General features: G+C 41.3%; 2 protein-coding genes across 8 annotated transcripts in view; one reads left to right on the top strand and one right to left on the bottom strand.

The window, feature by feature from the left end:
• Positions 1-1,733: 1,733 nt before the first annotated feature.
• PSMC2 (proteasome 26S subunit, ATPase 2) lies at positions 1,734-14,674 on the bottom strand. 2 transcript variants are annotated; one of them, XM_025165878.2, is made up of 12 exons: positions 14,335-14,674; positions 12,420-12,457; positions 9,606-9,687; positions 8,716-8,815; positions 7,560-7,691; positions 5,073-5,145; positions 4,863-4,958; positions 3,968-4,132; positions 3,374-3,461; positions 2,906-3,108; positions 2,189-2,285; positions 1,734-2,074 (listed from the first exon to the last, which is right to left on the bottom strand). In XM_025165878.2, exons 1-12 carry the CDS (start codon positions 14,408-14,410, stop codon positions 1,917-1,919), a joined length of 1,308 nt encoding a protein of 435 aa, XP_025021646.1. In that variant the 5' UTR covers positions 14,411-14,674; the 3' UTR covers positions 1,734-1,916. The 2 variants fall into 2 exon arrangements, with proteins under 2 accessions (XP_025021646.1, XP_007426983.1); XM_007426921.4 differs by lacking the exon at positions 14,335-14,674 and adding an exon at positions 13,980-14,283.
• A 67-nt stretch (positions 14,675-14,741) lies between these two features.
• The window catches only part of DNAJC2 (DnaJ heat shock protein family (Hsp40) member C2), a 19,424-nt gene continuing 13,882 nt past the window's right edge, over positions 14,742-20,283 (top strand). For 3 of the 6 annotated variants that reach the window (XM_088134957.1, XM_088134956.1, XM_088134955.1), the window contains exons 1-4: positions 14,742-15,066; positions 17,305-17,495; positions 18,616-18,691; positions 19,928-20,026. In XM_088134957.1, the coding sequence (XP_087991083.1) occupies positions 15,009-15,066; positions 17,305-17,495; positions 18,616-18,691; positions 19,928-20,026 (424 nt within the window). In that variant the 5' untranslated portion in view covers positions 14,742-15,008. The remainder of the gene's footprint in view (positions 15,067-17,304; positions 17,496-18,615; positions 18,692-19,927; positions 20,027-20,283) is intronic. The other 3 variants (XM_088134954.1, XM_088134953.1, XM_088134952.1) reach the window with 1 other exon arrangement.

Here is a 20,283-nt window from a genome sequence, read left to right as displayed (position 1 = left end):
CTTACATGTGAATGGAAGTAGAGTAGGGTGTGCACATGGCTGCCTTTGATATCCAGAGCATCCTATCATCAATTACCTGTTTTCTTTCCCAGGCTACCAAAAATAAACTCAGCCCACAAAGTCCCATTTCCCTAAAGCAAAAACTTTTCTTTCAGAAAAGCAGTAGCTTCCTTTCCAGGGGGTCAGACAATGGCATAAGAGGATCTGTGTGGGGTGATATTGCCTTCTATCTGAATTATGCGCATTACACAGCCAGAACGTCGCTCCATGTGCCACGTGCAGTAGGTGCGAAGTGTGCATCTACTGACCTGCTCAGATGCGTGATTGTTGGTCATATATGAAGATTCTGGAGCAGGTCTGAGGAACACAGAAGGCCGTGCAGAGAAGCAGGACGAATTCTGCTACAACCCAGATGATGCAGAGTTATAGAAACCTGTCTTCTCCCCTAGCCCAGTACTCAGATACTGCTCAGGGAAAAGTGTATCGTCCATACATCACTGATGCCAGCTTTTCACTGCAACTTCAGGCAGCACTGGGGACGCTGCCAAAGTCCCATCTCAGGGCTTGGGGTCTGTGAGGGTTTGGACAGGAAGGAACAGGTTGAAACGGATCCCAAAGAACATGGAGGAAGTTGAGGAAATTGAACCCAAGAACATAGAGTTGCTGTTTGTATGTTGGGGTTCTCTTTTGACACCGATTCTGCTAGATGAGGAGGCACTGCCAACCTTCCCCAATGGTTTGTATGTTGAATTCCCAGAATTCTGGGAGTTGGAGTCCACACAGCTTAAAGGTGCCAAGGTTGAAAAAACACTGGTTTAGGCTATATTACATAAAGAATAGAGACGTCACCACGGAGGCATAAACACAGGTCAGGATCTGATATAATAAGCGTTAAGCTAATCCTACATTTTGAAATCATGCAAACCTTAAGGACAAAATGATTTAATATTGGATGGCACTGTGTGGTAGAGTGCAACAAAATGGATTAGACATAGAAAAGTGGTAGATAATATTAGCTCAGTTCGTTTTGCAATGAGATGCTATTTTAAAATATTGAGAACAGAAATGGGTTACCTACAGCTACAGAGAAATCAGAGTTTAAACGCAGCTGCCTTTACTTTTTATTCTTGATTTTTATGTTCTATTGATTTGATTATAATACCTTTGTTTGATTGTTATGAACCTCTGAGTCGGGCAGCATACTGTACAAGTTTAATACATTATTAGTAGTAGTACTTGCACATACGGACTCCTTCCACCAAATAAATAAATAATTTTTTTTTTTTTAAATGGAGCGGCTGGAACCTGAAGCATTTCATCCTGCGATATTTGATGAGAGGATCCTATTTGTCATTTTTATACAGCCAATTCATTCATTTTTGAATGGTGATAAATCATCTATAAGCGTACGTTGGCCTTCTACTGCATCATCCCCTGCTTATAATAAAGACACTAACCAGCAGTACAATACCTTAACTTCTCATTTTAACGTTCTTTTCTCTTTTTTAAAAACTAATTCCACTGCGCAGCATTCCTAGATGCTCAGCCCTAGTCCTCCAACCAGCTGGAAGAAACCATCTCACGGAGCAGTTGCTCATGTCTAGGGACCTGTGGACCAAGGTACTACTGTGCTCTTCTCAAAGGTGTTCCTGACCCAAAGCTTAACCTAAACAGGGTGAAGAGATTTACATTTGATTTAGAAAGGATTAAATAAAAAACAAGAAGCATAAATGTTTAGAGTTGAATTGGATTTCACAATCTTTACTTGAATATCACAATGAAGCTGAACGTTTATGCCTTCAGGAACAACCACCATGTAAGTCGGAATGTTCTTTTTACTTCTACTAGTCCAGCTACGTTACAGCACACCACAGAAACAAACTATTCTTCTTGGGGGTTCTCTGAGAGATCCTGGGTTAGTTGTAAGTCATGTATCGAGGAGTGGCACTGAACTTGGCATAGGACTTGATGACTTTGTTCACAGCATCCAGGAAGTCTTTCTCAGTGGCAATTTTTCGCCTTGCTCTGATAGCAAACATACCTGCCTCTGTACAGACACTGCGAATTTCAGCACCTGCGGGGGGTGGAGTGGGGTGGAGGAACAAAAATGGATTTAAAAACAATGTGAAGCATGGCAACAAAGCATGAGGGAGAGAAATCCAAAAAAAATCTACAATGTTTAACTTACCAGTGCTATTAGGACACAGTCGAGCTAGCAACTCAAATCTTATGTCTCTTTCAACGCTCATTGAACGAGCGTGTATTTTGAATATGTGAGTTCTTCCCTAGAGAAAATAAGAATCAGGCTCTGGTTATGACAGGCATACAAGAAATAAGTCAGATAGTTTAGCAAACGCGAGTTCCCATAAGGACTGGCTTTCAAGAGGACTCCAGGCTCACATCAAGAACACCTGCCCTGCTCTTCCTAAGAAAGGCAAGACAGATCAGCTTTGAGCATGCCAATGGGTACAAGTGAGGAACAGAGAACAGATGAAGTGTGGGTAGGGATGAATGAGTGTAGGGGTAAGAGAACGGATGGACTATGTGTGGAACAAGAGAAGACACATTCTACTCTCACTGCCTCATACTTGCACAAGATTCTTAAGAAGAGAAGGAGGGAGAGAGAGAGAGAAAAGGGCTTGGTCAAGCTCAACCCACTCTAACCTAGCATGTAACACCCCCCCCCCAATTAATCTGAGGAAATCTGATCCTCAAAAGAAAAAAATTACAAACTTGCTAGAGAAATTATGTTTGGTCTAATTTGCTCTTTTAAGTGGTACACAGTTCAGAGATGTAATATGAAAAGTCTCTTTTCAATAAAAGTCACTCAGTTCTAATAAATACGCCAACACATTCATCACCACCACCATTAGCACCGTTATTTTGAAATAAAAGCATTCTAAACCTCTAGATCTGGTAGGCTAAATTCAATCTTCCTATCTAATCTTCCAGGCCTCATCAATGCAGGATCCAAGGTATCAGGTCTGTTAGTTGCCATCAAGACTTTAATATTCCCTCTTGGATCAAAGCCATCAAGTTGGTTGATCAATTCCAGCATTGTGCGCTGGACTTCATTGTCTCCTCCAGCCCCATCATCAAAGCGAGCACCTAATAAAGAAACAAGTAGTTCAGAACTGTGTGTTGACTGAAGATGCTGACTAAGATCCAGGCATGGTTTTGATCCCACTGTCAACACTGACTACTTACACTGGTATTTTGCAAATAAATTAAGAGTAAATCAAAACAAGATGTCAATATTCAGAAAAAAGAGCTTCTTGGGAAGGAAGCAGAGTTTTATTTCCATTATAAAAAAAAAGATTCATAGTTAATGTTATATGAAGCATTAAAGAAATATATGCGTATCAAGACGAACCTCCAATAGCATCAATTTCATCAAAGAAGATAAGGCATGCCTTTTTAGTCCTGGCCATTTCAAACAGCTCCCGAACCATTCGAGCACCCTATTAAACCAAACAGAAGGAAAAAGTAACTATTTTTTCTTCTGTGAGCTAATCTGTTATACCACTTGGCTGGCTGGGGAATTCTGGGAGTTGAAGTCCACACAACTTACAAGTTGCCAAGGTTAAGAAACACTGCTCTAGTTGAACCAAGAGAACAGCCTGAGTTCAAAATGATTTACACACATGAAACTGTACTGGTTGCAAACCTTTCAACACCCATTACCCAACATACAGTCTTTCATGTAACCTTACATAATGAATAGGGTTTTGAATCTACATGCTCAAAGACTGTCATTGGCATGAGCTCTCAGTGTTCCTCATCCAGTCATACAATAGAGCAGCAAAGGGGCAGGGAAAATCCATGAAAATGGAATCACAAACATGCCATTAATAGGGAGCCTGCAACATTATGCACCCAAGAGCCAACAGGAAGACTCCGACAATCTAGAGAGAAGCCACCCAAGAAAACAACAGAATCTAGGTTGCAAGATGTTCCCCAACATTACCTCTCCCACATATTTCTGCACCAGCTCAGACCCAATCACTCGGATGAAGCAGGCATCGGTCCTATTAGCAACAGCTCGAGCACAAAGAGTTTTGCCTGTCCCAGGCGGGCCAAACAGAAGTACTCCTTTGGGGGGTTCAATCCCAAGATTGACAAATCGTTCTGGCTATAAATGTAGGGAGAGAGAGAGAACAAAAAACTGGGATTAAAATCTCTAGAACTGTCACGATCCCATCACTGACTTCTAGCAGCAAGCACACTGGAGCAAAGAGCTTGTCAGAAGGAGCCAAAGACTGCCATAAGGTTATAATTCAAAAGCTATCAATGAATGATCATGAACCTATTCCATTTTTAAAGAAACAGAGAACCAACTGAGGGCCCAAAGGATACCCCAGGAGTTGACAAAAATTTTATGTAGTACAGTAGTAACAAAATAAATGATCCAATGCCAACCGGTACTCATTAAAACTTCAACATTCCAAGTATATGCAATTTTGTGCACTGCAGATGTTTTAGATTTCAGTTCCCCCCAGTATAACATGGATTGTGCAAACCGTACTCCCAAATATCTGGGGTCTCCTTTTTTGTTCCTGTAAAAACTCTGGCAAGTTAAAGAAAGAAAAGGATAACCACAGGCAGCTTATTAGCTCCTTACATTGTTTGCTGATAATGACATTTGGTCTGTTCTCCTAGCAAACCAAGATCAGAAGCCTGCAACAAACCATGGCATCCGAACCTGTCTTGTTTTAGGAGAGGAACAAGCCACAGTGCCTTATTCAGATGCCCAATAAACAAACTACAGAAGGCACGTCCACAATTTATGTCCTTCTGCTGCCAAAAGCAAAGTCTACAGCATGCTGTTTGTTTATGATTAAATGCAAACACGTGATACTTACGTGAAGCAAGGGAGTTTCCACCACCTCTCTCAGCTTCTCAATTTGCTCTTTGCATCCTCCCACATCGCTGTATGTAACATCAGGTTTTTCCTCCACCTGTGTGACCAAACAGATGTCCATACATATGTAAAATTAGAAGTTCCTTCTATGAAATAAAATAGCCAATTAGAATAGTTAGAGATAGCAAGAAGAATTAAGAGATGTCTTCACCTGCATCATAGTGACAGTCGGGTCAATCTTTGGAGGTAGGGGGATGTGGATCTGATATTTGTTTCTGTCCACACTGCATAAAGAAATTGAAAAGCCTTATTTTGAATATGTCTTTAAAGCACTTCAAAAGCATTCCTCTGACAAGTTAGGAAAGTAGGCTGTGTGCAGAATATTGACATACTAACAGAATAGAGCTGCACAGCAAACCATCTATGATATCAGGATTAGATTTTTCCAGTTTCTGCTATATTCCTCTGCAGTTAAAGCATTTTACAATGGGCTAATACTTCAGAAGAAAGCAAAATAAACGGTCTCCCATATGATGCTTATAGAAATTACTGCCAGTTCTAGCTAGGTGTTGCAATAATTAGTTGGACTGCATTTTTCATCTTAGTGACCATATTAAAGACAGGTGAAAATGACAACTAGTTCAAAGTGTAGCAGTCAGAATCTTAGCTTGGAATGTTCCCCAAAAATCATATAAATCAGACTTTTGAAAATCTGATTTGTTATCAGCTGTATGCTAACTGGAATTGGCTCTTGGCCTTTAAACTTTAAAAGCTGCCTACAGTCATTCATACAGTGAGATGCGTGGTGTACAAATTTGATTTATAAATAAAATAAATAAATAAACTCTTCTCTTCTTTCCCTGACCTGGGCCTCCCTAGGTGCTTTCCGCTACAACTGCCATTATCTTAAATGTGGCATTGGCCATCGTATCTGGAGGGCATTAATTGAGGAAAAGCTGCCCTTCATTACACAGACCCCGCTTATCTGATTAAAAGAAAAAAATACTGGTGAATGAAGGTTTTCCTAGGGAAGCAATAAGATCTGGAGCTTTCTGGAGGACAGCACTCGGACTATGAAACTTTCTGCAGAAAGATTAGAAGTTATTTGCGGACCCTCTCTTTCCTTGCCTTGCAAAGGCTGGTAAAATTGATTATGTTTCTAATGTTTTGGTATAAATTCCTTCCCAAGTTGCCAACATTATTTGAAATGATACAGTCAGTTATGGTTTATAGTATCCCTTTTCTGTAAACCACTGATATTGCCATGCAACAGTTTTATGTAACTTTATGACTTCTAATTCATTTCCAGGCCAGATTTAATTTGTTGCTTAAACCTATAAAACCCAAAGAGCCCACAACCAGGATAACCGAAGAACTGCTTTTTCCCACATGAACCTGCCGATCAACAGAAATTATCTTCAAGAAACATAAAGTAGGCTAAGATGCAGAACAGGACTTTCTCAATAGCAGTACCTCCTAAGGGTTGCTAAACGGACTCCCGCTCTGATGCATTATAGGCAAATAATCAAGGCATTTTTATTTCGCTTATTAATTCCTTGATTTGTTTATTATAGTTTTATATAATCCCCATTGCCATAGGAATCAAGTCAGTTTACAAGACAAGACGATACATATACCAAAACAGTAGCAGACGGCAACTGTTTGTCTATCTACAATGTAGCCCACACCCCACTGGGTTCTAAATGCCCAGCGAAGCAGCAATTTGCAAAACAGGAGTTTGGGGCCATACACATGTTAGACACACTTCGTAATGTGTTAAGATTTGCTTCCTTAGAATGCTTTTGAGAACAAGCACAGGTCCAGATTTTTAAAAAGTGACTCATTTGGTACTTTTACTTTTGACTGGGTCAGACTATCAATCAGGAGGTGGAAAAATGCCTGCTGAAGAATGCAACTACTCGCAATGTTGAAGCTGGTGAAAAGTGAAACTAGTTGTCTACTCTGAAGGCTTGGTTTGCATGTGTATCCCGGGGGGACAAAGGGGCACAAATCAGGGCAGTTACCAAGAAGTCAAGCTCTTAATTTGTTATTGTATTGTTTTCTAATACTTAATTGTAATGAGAATTGTATTCTCAAGTAAAACAAGTAATTTTGGGGAACTGCGATACAATACATAATTAACCCCACAAAGTTATATTTAAAATACAGGTAGTCTCCAGATTAAGAATGCCCAGCTTAAGGACGACCCACAGTTAAGAACGGAGCCCACTGTAGCAAAATTTGAGTTAAATACACAGTGGTTCAAGTTAATTACACAATACTACTTATACAGAATTATACAATAATATTGTTCTGGCTTACATACAAATTGGACTTAAGGACAGACCTTGGGAACAGAACTTGTTCTTAACTGGGGGCTACTTGTATATAGAAAATACAATAATTAAAATAAAACAAAACAAAACAAAACTCAACTCAACTCAACTCCGTGGACTTTGTATATTTTAAAATCTATTTTTTTAAATGTCTGATAAAGTTTTTATTCTAATAACAACTTTTTATCTTTTTATAATGCCTGTTTTTATTCGCTTATTTTATTTTAATTGTTGTACGCCGCCCAGAGTCGCTTTGTGTGAGATGGGCAGCTATATAAATGGGATAAATTTATATAAATTTATTTATTTATAAATTTACTGTTGAAGAATCCCAGGGTGATAAAGCATTAGCACCAACTCACCCAACTCTCATTCCTTCTTCAATGTCAGTAGGTGCCACTTGATCACTAAGATCCACCACAAATTTGGCAAATTGTTTAACATTGATAATATACTTCGGGTCCTCAGAATCCGCATTGATTATCTTTGTACACCTAAGTAAAAGAGAAAATGATTCAATAAACAAATCAAGTTTAACCTGCCAGCATTCAGCCAAGTGTGAACCATTTACACTAGTATTATATTTCTACTTTTGCTTGTTAAATAAAAGTAGCTCAAATTTTTTTATGTTGCATTTTATTTCTTCATTAAGAAGATTTTTTTTATTAAGATGAAAATATCAGCAACAACAAAGGAAAGAAATATACATTTAAAAGTGCTTTCAGTGTTATTGCCATTCATCCCATAGATTTCAAAAACCCTAAGATAAGCATAATCAAATTGATTAAACATGTCAGCTTCCACCAGATGCAACAAATGTTGAGGCAAAACATGCATGCAATTAAGAGGTACATAAACATCTTATAGGAAACAGCTCCCTGTGAAGGCCAACATTTTTACCATCACATTGAAATACAAGTAGTCCTTGCTTAATGACCATTCGTTTAGCGACCATTTGAAGTTACGATGGCACTAAAGCAACTTATGACCAGTCCTCGCACTTACAACTACTGCAGCGCCGTGATCATGTGATTGCCATTTGAGACCTTCCCAGCCAACTTTCCACAAGCAAAATCAATGGGGAACTGCATGATTCGCTTAATGACCATGGTGATTCACTTAACAACTGCAGCAATTTGCTTAACAACCGCCGCAAATGTCGTAAAATTGGGTGCAGTCATGTGATGCCTTAACTGCCCCACTTAATGATTAATTTTCCAGTCCCTATTGTGGTCATTAAGCAAGGACTACCTGTATAGCCCTGTATACTTTACTGGAAACCTTTAGAAGATCTGAAGGATGAGGCTGGGAATAGATCATCCTGGAGAAATTCTATCTGTGTGGTTGCTAAGAGTCAGTACTGATTTGATGGCACATAATCAATTAATTATACCAGAAAGGTCCCTAAGATAATTTCACTCTTTAACAAGAAGCACGTGTCATGCATGAAGGACTGAACACTATTCATTTTGATAGGGCTTTGCTGCCACAGTGATTGAACAACAAAGTATTATGTACCTGGCCACCTGCAGTGGCTGCTCACTCTGAAGAGTTTGTTTATCGGCAGCTAGATCCCAGAGGGCAGGTGGAGCCAAGCCAGTGTCTGATTCTTTAATGCCTACAAGGGAAAAAAACCCAAGGAGCCATTTTGCCATTCAGATCAACACAGTATATACTCAAGCATTAGCTTACTATAGCAAAGTGCTACTACCAATTCAACTCAAAGGTGACAAAAAGGAAAAAAAAACCCTTCTTTTAAAGTCGGTGTTATCGTAGGGTCAAAAGCAATGGCGTGAGCAGGGGCGTATGAAAAGGGTCAGTCTGAAAAAAGCAGCATATCATAAGCCCTGCCTCTTTATGTAAGTGGTGTGATGTCACTCACACGTCCAAAAGGAGCAGGGTTTGCAGCATGATGCTGCTTTTGTCATCTGGATGAAAGCAGCAGGTGCCTCCAGATGTTCGCAGACAAACACTGTGAAAATCTCACAAGGTGAACAGAAAACATTTTAACACTTCACAAATTATACCCAGAAAAGTAATTCTTTAGTAGAGTTAAACTGGGGTTTTCCAAATCCTAACCCTTGCTCTTAACTATTGGATCACCCCAGTTTTCCACGGAGATTCTTGCTGTCTTTTTTCCAAGGCAACGCCAACATTCCCAAGACTACATTTAAGCACCTTCTCTTTATCTGATTCCACCTTCTCTACTTCCCCTTTTTTCTCAGTTGAAGAAATACTTTCATTTCTTTCCTTCTGCTTAATCTCCCTTCCGCTTCTGAGGTTTTCTGGGGAATTACCACAAATGATAGAATAACCCTGAACTACACCTCTTAGGAAATTCAGCACTCTGAACAGTCAAGGCCAGCATCAGACAGATCACTGCCTCTAAAGCTAAAAGAAAAAAGTACCTGTGAGTTCATTAATTTTCTTAAGTAACTGTTGAATGTCATCTTCTACTTGTTTGATTTGCCTTGAGTATGTGCTCTGGCCCTGGATTTGAAAAAGATTACAGACTGAGGAAATCAAGAAATATTTGTGTTACTGCAGCCTTAAACAATCTATCCAAATTTCTGTGATTCAGGCCTAACAGCCTTATCAAGCTGATCACTGGCTAACCCTGGTCAATTGCAAGTGGCTCTTTCCCAGCTTTTGACACTCAATGCTAATGAATAAAGTTGAGCCCCCCCTACACTGGAATCAAGCACTGCATGATTGAGCTACAGTCCAATGTTTATTTACATTATAAACATTAAACGAAGTAGGGCTTATCATGTTTATATGCCCTACTTTGTTTCGCATATAAACTTAAGAACATGATCACGTAACATTTTCTTGCAGGCAATATCAAAAAGAGATAATCAACTCATTCGGAAGCTAAAACACATAGAGCTAGAAAGGTGAATACATCTTTGGTGCAAACATCTTCACTAAAACTGCACATGCCTTTGCAGATAAGAAGTTACCATTGAGAGGATGCAACACCATGGTGAGTTTTACCCCTTTCTGTGGTGCCTGAACAGGGCTCTGGTATTAGTCTCATCTGAACAATTTGTAAAGAAAAGCAGTGTTGTGTGGTAGATAAGTTCTGCTATCCAGAATGAAAAGACTGTATTCATTCCACATTCACCAGGAGATGTATTTAGATTTCACGGATTAAACAGAAACCTATGTTTCTGATCACACGACATCCAGTAATTAATTCACTGCAAGAATGTTTGAGCCATATTTAATTACTTCTTTGGTAAAAGACTCTGTCTACAGGTAACTCTGTCTCTTCTTTTAACTCCATTCTCTTTCTCCCTCCAACTGCAACTGTGTATACAGTCAGGTCCAGAAATATTGGGACATTGACACAATTCTAACATCTTTGGCTCTATACACCACCACAATGGATTTGGAATGAAACAAACACAATGTGCGTTAACTGCAGACTGTCAGCTTTAATTTGAGGGTATGTACATCCAACTCAGGTGAACGGTGTAGGAATTACAACAGTTTGCATATGTGCCTCCCACTTGTTAAGGGACCAAAAGTAATGGGACAATTGGCTTCTCAGCTGTTCCATGGCCAGATGTGTGATATCCCCTCAGTACCCCAATTACAATGTGCAGATAAAAGGCCCAGAGTTCATTTCAAGTGTGCTATTTGCATTTGGAATCTGTTGCTGTCAACTCTCAAGATGAGATACAAAGAGCTGTCACTTTCAGTGAAGCAAGCCATCATTAGGCTGAAGAAACAAAACAAACCCATCAGAGAGATAGCAAGAACATTAGGCGTGGCCAAAACAACTGTTTGGAACATTCTCAAAAAGAAGGAACGCACCGGTGAGCTCAGCAACACCAAAAGACCCAGGAGACAACGGAAAACAACTGTGGTGGATGACCAAAGAATCCTTTCCCTGGTGAAGAAAACACCCTTCACAACAGTTGGCCAGATCAAGAACACTCTCCAGGAGGTAGGTGTATGTGTGTCAAAGTCAACAATCAAAAGAAGACTTCACCAGAGTGAATACAGAGGGTTCACCACAAGATGTAAACCATTGGTGAGCCTCAAAAACAGGAAGGCCAGATTAGAGTTTGCCAAACGACATCTAAAAAAGCCTTCACAGTTCTGGAACAACATCCTATGGACAGATGAGACCAAGATCAACTTGTACCAGAGTGATGGGAAGAGAAGAGTATGGAGAAGGAAAGGAACTGCTCATGATCCTAAGCATACCACCTCATCAGTGAAGCATGGTGGTGGTAGTGCCATGGCGTGGGCATGTATGGCTGCCAATGGAACTGGTTCTCTTGTATTTATTGATGATGTGACTGCTGGCAAAAGCAGCAGGATGACTTCTGCAGTGTTTCGGGCAATATTATCTGCTCACATTCAGCCAAATGCTGCAGAACTCATTGGACGGCGCTTCACAGTACAGATGGACAATGACCCAAAGCATACTGCAAAAGCAACCAAAGAGTTTTTGAAGGGACAGAAGTGGAATGTTATGCAATGGCCAAGTCAATCACCTGACCTGAATCCCATTGAGCATGCATTTCACTTGCTGAAGACAAAACTGAAGGGAAAATGCCCCAAGAACAAGCAGGAACTGAAGACAGTTGCAGTAGAGGCCTGGCAGAGCATCACCAAGGATGAAACCCAGCGTCTGGTGATGTCTATGCGTTCCAGACTTCAGGCTGTGATTGACTGCAACGGATTTGCAACCAAGTATTAAAAAGGGAAAGTTTGATGTATGATTATTATTCTGTCCCATTACTTTTGGTCCCTTAACAAGTGGGAGGCACATATGCAAACTGTTGTAATTCCTACACCGTTCACCTGAGCTGGATGTACATACCCTCAAATTAAAGCTGACAGTCTGCAGTTAACGCACATTGTGTTTGTTTCATTCCAAATCCATTGTGGTGGTGTATAGAGCCAAAGATGTTAGAATTGTGTCAATGTCCCAATATTTCTGGACCTGACTGTATGTGTAAAAAATACTCAATGAGGACAATATTCTATGCATCTGAAGATGGAAAGTGATCCAAGAAAACATATTTCACAATCAATTAGCCTTTAAGAAGCCATAAAGTTTTTTCTCACCTTTGCTGCAAAATATTAATATGAATATCCCTCTGGAATCCTGATCAATTTGTTTAATGCAGATGCTTCCTAAATGTTTCATTATAACCAGTTCTCAAAGTATGCTAGAAGTGGTAGTTACATGAAGTACTTACATAAGTTTTCAACAGGGCAATGTCACCTTCATCCAAAGCTGAGAGACATAACAGAGATAATTTGAAATAGTAAAGGAATGACATTTTACTTTGTTTCCCAACAGATAACAATGTCATTACAGTAATCTCATTTTATCATCAGGTACTACACATACAACCTTAAAGGACAAACAAAACCAAACAAAACAAAAACCCTGAACTTTATTCTATTATTTCATCTCTTTTCCATATAGAATGGTTTGGGGCAAATAATTCTATTTCTGAAATTAAACAGGTGATTGACTATGAATGCAGAGACCCAGATTCTAGTTCACCTTCAGCCGTGGAAGCTCAGTAGGTGATTCTGGGATGGTCACTCTTTCTCAGACAAACCTATTTCACCAAGTTGTTGCTGTGGGGAAAAATAGGAGGGAGCACTAGGAACTTCATGCTGACTTCTAGAATGAAAGGAGGGATATAAATCTAATAATAAACTAAATAAAACTGGTCCAGTAAAGATAATTTGGCATTCCATGTAAACAATATTATTACATTGCAAATAAATGTCATTTTTATTTTTAGGAATTAAATAGCTCAGAATGTGTGTGTGTACACACACACACATTACAGATTGGGCCTTTGGCACTAAAATTCTCTTCAGGACCCATTTCAATCATCTCTGTTCAAAAATAGCTCCAACTGATTTCAACTATTTGATGTGGCCTAGTAACAGAATCTCTGTGAAACAATATAGTTGGAAAGTTGCAGCATTATCACAAATTAAAGGTGATTTACAAGCTGGCAACTTCTGGTCTAAAAAATAATGTTCCCCAGAGGTAAGCTCAATGAAAACCAGATGAAGCCATTTTTCAGTTCAGAAACGTGTCTCTGTGGCCATTTCGCATACCACAAACAGTCAAAGACGTTTTTAGGCAGATAAACCCATCTGAACTCAACCCAACTCTTGGAAGATAAATCTAATGAAAAATAAATAAATACACTCTACTAACAGTAAACGAAGGAGGGTTTTACTCAGCAATGTTTCACGATCTTCTGATTTTTACGAGGACTAACACAACGAAATTATGCTGCGCGCTGCAGCCTCCTGACTCTGCTTCTCTTCAGAACTACGAGTCCACCTCGTTCAGACGGAGCTTACGGTTGCCTCCGGAGGGCAGGACTTCATATAAAGGCCCTCCAAGGGTCAGCCCGGCCTACTCCGGGAGCAAAGACGCGAGATCGGAGGAGGCGTCTGGGCGCTACGCTCCGAACGAGCCCAGCCAGCCCGGGGCCCGAAGCGCCTGAAGGAGTCCTAGTTCCAGGGCGGGACTCCACGCAGGCTTCCCGCAAAGGGGGATGCTCTTTGGCTGCGTTCACACGACACGCCTGACCCGGCTGGGCCATCCACCCAACTGAACCAGAAACGGGCTTCGCACGACACACTGAGCCGCCTGAGCGAGCTCCGTGCGCTGCGCGAGGGCACCCGCGGGGCCTTGACTCGGCCTGGCTAAGAGGCTTGGGTGAATACAGCCGCCTTCTAGGGGCCCGGGTTACGTGTTACCGCCCGGGTGAAGCTCCTACCACGGATAGGTTTATCCTCCTTCTCCTCCTCTTTGGTTTTGCGCTGATCGGCCCCCAAATAATCCGGCATCGCGTCTCCTCCGCGGCCGCCACTAACACCGAGGCCCGACCAAACACCCTCTGCTGCGCATGCGCAGAACGCCTCGGAACTAGCTCGACATTACACAGCAGCTTGTCGCTCTTTCCTTCCGCGACTGGGCGGAAAAGTCCCCGCCGGAAGTAGCGCGTCGGGGAACCAAATCGGTGCCGGACCTACTCTATGATCCTTTTCCCCCCCTCCTCCGGGGAAACCGGCAGTAGGAGCTAGAAACGTAACGTAGGAGGCGGTTTGTTTTGCTTTCGTTTAGTGAAATACCTCCGCTGGAGAAGGATGTAGCAAGAACGGCGAAATTTGAGCTGAAATCTAATCCTGCAATGGGATGTGTGTGCATGCATGCAATCTGTGTGTATGATTGTGTGTGTGTGTTCACACACGGAGATACAGAGAGACATCTGTGTCTAGACCCACACAGACGCACGCTCCATGTTTTCCTTCGGTTAAAGCGGCGTTCCTCAGCCTTAGCAAACGTTAAGATGTGTGGACTTCAACTCCCAGAATTCCTCAGCCAGCACCGCCGGGGACCGACTGATAAACTCGATTTCCCCCCCTGCGGTTGAACGCCAAAGCCCAGCCCAGCCCAGCCCAGCCCAGCTGACGGGGGACGCCCAAAGGTCTCCCCTTCGCCCGGCCGTCCATTCCGCGGTTCTTCCGATCGCTGCGCTTTACTTCCACGTCGGCCTCGTTCTGCTGAGCCCTGGACTCTCCCGGCGGGGCGAGAGGCGCTCTCCCTCGGCGGGCGGAATCGGGCGGAGGGAACCGCCTTCGCGGACCGCTCCACTCGCCGGCCTCCGCGCTCCCTCCCTCCTGCCCGGGAAGGGGGAAGCGACGGCGACCTTGCGACCCGGAAGCAGTGTCCGGGCCTTCCACGCGCCGGCACCTGGCAACCCGCGAGCAGGGCCGAAGGGCGCAGCGCGCCGACGCCGGCCGAGATGTTGCGCGGGGCGCCCGAAGGCCAGGCCACCGCGGTCACCAGAGCCTTGTCTGCCGGTACGTGCCGCCTTCCCGAGCCGGTCGCTCCTGGAGCCCGGGGCGGGAGACGCCCAGGCTCGGTCGGGGCTGGCCGGGAACCGGGGAGCTCTTCCCGGCAGGAGTCCCTGGGGCTGCCGGAGCCGCCCCTTCCGAGGTGCCCGGGCGCCGCTTCCCGGCTCGCTGTGGCTGCCTGCTGGGAAACGCTGCCCCTGTTGAATGACGGCGCTCGGCGCCTCAGCAGGGGACAGCGCCTGGCTGACCTCGTCTGGGGGTGGACGGCAGATCGAGACCGTCCGTAGGTCGGGGAGGCGGCGGCGGCGAGGGGCCCCTTCGCTGCTGGGGTTAAGAAGTCTGCCCGCATGGGTCGTCTCCGGGAGCCCGTCCGGAGTGGATGCCGCCTTCCCTGCTTTTGCGGCGAGAAGGTGCCAGAACCAGCCGGCCTGGAGCTTTCCGGATGCCTCGCAGTCCTCCTTTCCAGGCAGCAGGGCGGGCCCCGCGTCGCAGGTGGTGGCCGGTTGCCCCAGTTAGCGCTTGAGCCTGGAGGCTGCTCACGTCTTTGGCCCCTGAAGCACCTGAGATGGAGGGGAAGGAGCAAAACCTCACGCTTTCCTTAATTTCAGGAGCAGAGCAACAGCGTGGGTTGATTGCGTCTCTTTAGGCAATAAGAGAGCAAGTCGAGTCTGTTCTTTCTCAAGAAGGGCATCTTTACAGCATTCAAACAAGCAGCTTTTTTAATACTGTAAAATTATTAGTCGTGTATCTTCCGTGTTCTTCTGCTTAACGGATCAAATATATACACTAAATCAGGCTTGTCAACAGGCTCCAAAAGTTCCTGAGATGCTTTCCCCCCCTAGTTCAGTAACAGATACGTCTGCTGCATTTCTTCATTGAATTCGGAGGGGGTTAAGGCCTCCTTCGTCACATCCAATACTGAAATGCGTAATCTAATTCTTAAAAAAAAAAATTTTTTTTAAATATGCTTTCCACCTAGCAAGTTGTGGGGGACAATGGAGCTTTAGAAACAAGCTTTTTTATTCCATAGATAACTCAAAAATCAAGTGGACTGATGCAGTAAGGTTGGAGAGAAATGTTCCTCTTCTAGTAATGCATTTATTAATTGCATGGAGTTTCTAGTTGCAGCTAGTCACCAGGGATGTTTTAAATGCAAGAGTGCCTTGCAAGCTTTCCTCTCACTGTTGTTAATTCTCCCTAACATTATTCATAAAAACTACACAGCAGCAGAAAGCTGCCTGTATATATTTGCTTCCGTTGAAAGCTTTTATTATTTGTGTACATGTCTGTTGTTTTAGTTTGACATCAATCAATCTTTTGAATTGTCACATTTTATAATAACTTACCAGAAGGAACAGAAAAATCCTTTTAGACCACTTTTAAACAAGACACTTGATATACATGATAACTTACTAGCATTAGCGATGGTGGCAATTGCTGTATTCTAGACAAGAAAGAGACAGTATGGATTTTTCATCTGTCACGGAAAAATGGCTTTGTTTCATGCTATAATTCTGCAGAATCTATTGTTGCTTAGATAAATCATTAAAATGAATTGGGATCCCAGTCTAAAATAAACTTAAATATTTTCAGGAAATGGGTTTTACTCATTTCTAAGGAACTTCTGCTTAGAAATGTATATTTTTATATAGATGTTTTCTTGGTCACAGACTCCACTACCAAAATGATATACTTTTCTGGCTATTATTTTTTCTGGTTTATCAGTTATATTGGCTGCACTCAGTTTTAATTGTTGTTTATGTGTCCTTTATTTCAATCATGACTTCTGGTAACTATATGGATAGATCCATGCAGGTTTCTTGACAACATTGTTGGAAGTTTTTTGGCAATTATTCCAGAATGCTTTTCAACTTCTCAGTCTAGGGCTGAAAGAAAGTGAGTAGACCATAGTTGCCCACTTAGCTTTTGTGCATTAGAGGGGACTAGAACTCAGGTCTCCCCGTTCTTAGTCTAGCACCTTTACCTACTACACCAAATTGGCCCTCTCAGTTTTAATTGCTGCAGTTAATTACAGGGCATTTGTGTGCCCATGGATGAAATTGCCAAATCCTAACTACATTTGATAGCAGTCAGAGAATCATTGAGATGCATAAGACATTTACTTTTGATTAAATAAGCACTTGTGAATAAGGAAATCCAAGGTAATGGTGCTGAGATGAGGAAACATAAATTTCAGATTGGAGAAGAGCCTTTGCTAAGTTTTTCTAATGCTTGTATTCGCAGCTTCTGTGCTCTGCCAGGTTGAGCCTGTGGGAAGATGGTTTGAAGCGTTTGTGAAGAGGAGAAACATACATGTTTCTGCCTCTTTCCAAGAGTTGGAAGATGAAAAAGAGCTCTCTGAAGAGTCGGGAGATGAAGAATTACAAATAGAAGAATTTCCCATGTTAAAAACTCTTGATCCAAAGGACTGGAAGGTATATTATAATGTTGTATAATTGTAAATGTTCACAGTTTAATAAAGGTTTTATGACTTTTTATAAACGTTCTTCTTCTAAATAGTTTTCAGCTATGTGACAAATAGATTCACCTTTTATTCCCTGACTTCTTAAAGACTCTTTTTAAAAGTATTGTCTGCTTTAGCATATCAGTATTCAAGAACATTTGGAGCAAGTATATTCAGAAATGAAATATTCATGCAATAATACAGAGGTCACATTGGCTAATTGACATACTGGAGGTGATATTTGCAAATGGGGGGGGATTAAGGAAATTGTTATTTTTTGCCCACTTACATGGGAATGAAACCTGTGGTAATTAGACATTAGGTCTTACAATGATACTTATTTCTGAGATGTTCCTAGAATCATTCTAAGATTTTCTGTATGATCTGGTACCATGTTAGGTCCTTTTCTGAGATTAATACTGGGCTGTACTTACAAAGTCATCCTTTTTTCATGGCTAACTAAACTAGCAATTCCAAATAACCTGCTCAGCTCAATGTCACTAGGCTGGGGGAAAAACCATAAACGAACAGTGACCATATGGAGTATACCCTGTTTCTGCCAACTATAAAACTCCTAGAACAGGCCCTGAATTTATGAATATATGAAAAGTCTGCTTTTGTGAATGGTGATGAAGATGCTGCTGCTGATTAATTGCAATGTTTTCTCCAACTTGAATGCTCCTTACATATTTTAGGTTACAACTCCCTCACCTCTTTTTTAATTAAGGGTGATAGAAACTGTAGATCAGAACATGTGAAAGGACTCAAGTTGGGGAAGGTTGCCCCAGCACTTCTGTGGTGGTAGTTGCCTCATGTTTGAGGAGCAAAGAACAGAGGACTATATAAACTGCATGTCTGTACTCCTTTATTCATGTTCTTAGAGCTCTAGTAAGATCAATATTACTTTCAGTGTGAAGTTGGGAGCCTGAGATCTGTTGATATAAGCAAAATGCAGTAAGTTCTGTAGTAGCAAGACAGACAGCTAGACAAGGGAGACTACGGGGGGAAATATATTTTTTTCATGTTACAGTTTCTGTGGACAGTTGTTATTAAACCTAGTTGCTATAAATATTTGCATTTTTCCCTCCTAGAATCAGGATCACTATTCAGTTCTTGGACTGGGACATTTAAGATATAAGGCCTCCCAGAAACAAATCAAAGCAGCCCGTAAGTTCATTTCAATCCTGTACTGAAAGTGGTTATACTGTATGAGCAACTGTGTCCTGTTCTGGAAAATGCTAAAACAATAAAACTCCCTCTCCCAAAGTTGAATTGTTTCCCGTGTCATAGTCACTTGTAGGCTGCAGTGTGAAAGTTCTAGGGCTGCTACGAGGGGACAATTTAACCTCCTTCCTTCAGCTGGTCTTATCTTCCTCTCCAAGGCTAGATCTGACTGGAGTGACATCAGTGTTAAGCTGAGCCATAAGATTATGATCTTAGCTTAAAAGACTTATGCTGGGAAATAATATTTTAGAACTCTGGTATCGGATGGTGATGGAGGAGTCAGAACAGCTAACTTATAACATTAGAGAAAAACAGTAAAATGTATTTTATGGTGGCTTGAATTTAATATAAAACATCTGACATTAAGGCTTGTTGCTCATTTGGTGACCAAAAACAATACAGAAATCATACCTGTGCCTATAATGAGTTTAGTTGTAATTTTCATGAGAAGTCTCTCAGTCTTTCAGTAGAGTGTATTTGCATTTTGTCCAAAACCTAGAGATTGTAAAAATTAGTACTGTATTGTATTCCCAAATTTGGGGCTATATAGAGTCCAAAAGCAAATGCATTTTCCTAAAAATAAGTTTAACTCCTTCTAGAGGTGATTTATAATGTCATCTCAATTCCAAAAATTTTTGATGTAATTTTCCTTTGACCAGGTATTAGAATATAATTAGTCATTAATAGTAAGAATTTCATTTAATATGTGTAGTGAAATTTATTTTATTTTTTACATATTTTATTTGGTTTTTAGGCTGCTCCATTTCCAAAAATTCTGAGTTTATAATTGAGTGACAGAAGTAGGGTTAAAATTAACAAAACAAAATTGATTAATAACAAGAAATTACAACAAAATGTATGCATCGCCATTTGGAGGCACTTGTCCTCAGATGTCCCCATGAAGAGCCATGTTTTCACTGCTTTTCAAAAACATAAAAGGGTGTTGATGTCTTAAATGAAATATGTATTTTATTTTACTGTAATTTCCTTTACTTTAGAAAAATGAATCAAATGGTGTCAAAGTGTTGATAATTCTTCTACATTTCTCTACAATTAACATTCTGGAATGTTTCTGCCAAAACACGAAATAGCAATGTTCGCTCACTTTTCCCCATTTGAAAGGTAGGCTGAGATAATGTGTAATGGATTATATTTGCTTTTATTTTCCTTAATCCATAGATAAAGCCATGGTTTTGAAACACCATCCTGACAAACGGAAAGCAGCAGGAGAACAAATAGGTGAAGGTGACAATGATTATTTTACCTGTATTACAAAAGGTAAGAACTAGCAAGTGTAACACTAAATAGAGATTAAGTGTCTTATCACATTATATGTGTTAATTAGCCAATCAGTTTTCATGCCCAACCTCTGTTTTATGAATGGCCACTATCTATAGATAATTTTCACACTCTGCATTTCCTACTTTCATTTTGACTATATTTGCTTATTTGCTCTGAGCAGCTGAGCTATGTTTCCTTATTTCCTCCCAGTTCTCCAGTTGATTGATTCTACCCCCAAAATCCACTATATTTAA

This window comes from Python bivittatus, unplaced genomic scaffold, assembly GCF_059951505.1.
Source record: "Python bivittatus isolate LINGU-HERP-01145 unplaced genomic scaffold, Pbiv_v1 ctg000120_np1212, whole genome shotgun sequence".
NCBI lineage: Eukaryota > Metazoa > Chordata > Lepidosauria > Squamata > Pythonidae > Python > Python bivittatus.
Note: the sequence above shows the minus strand (reverse complement) of the source record. Positions and strands in the feature narration are given on the sequence as shown.

Coding starts and splice junctions, on each gene's coding strand:
- PSMC2 (XM_025165878.2), bottom strand. CDS start 14,410: ATGCACACACATCCCATTGCAGGATTAGATTTCAGCTCAAATTTCGCC. Junction 4,959..5,072: donor CGACTGTCACTATGATGCAG/GTGAAGACATCT, acceptor TTGGTCACACAG/GTGGAGGAAAAACCTGATGT. Junction 2,075..2,188: donor ACTGTGTCCTAATAGCACTG/GTAAGTTAAACA, acceptor CACCCCCCGCAG/GTGCTGAAATTCGCAGTGTC.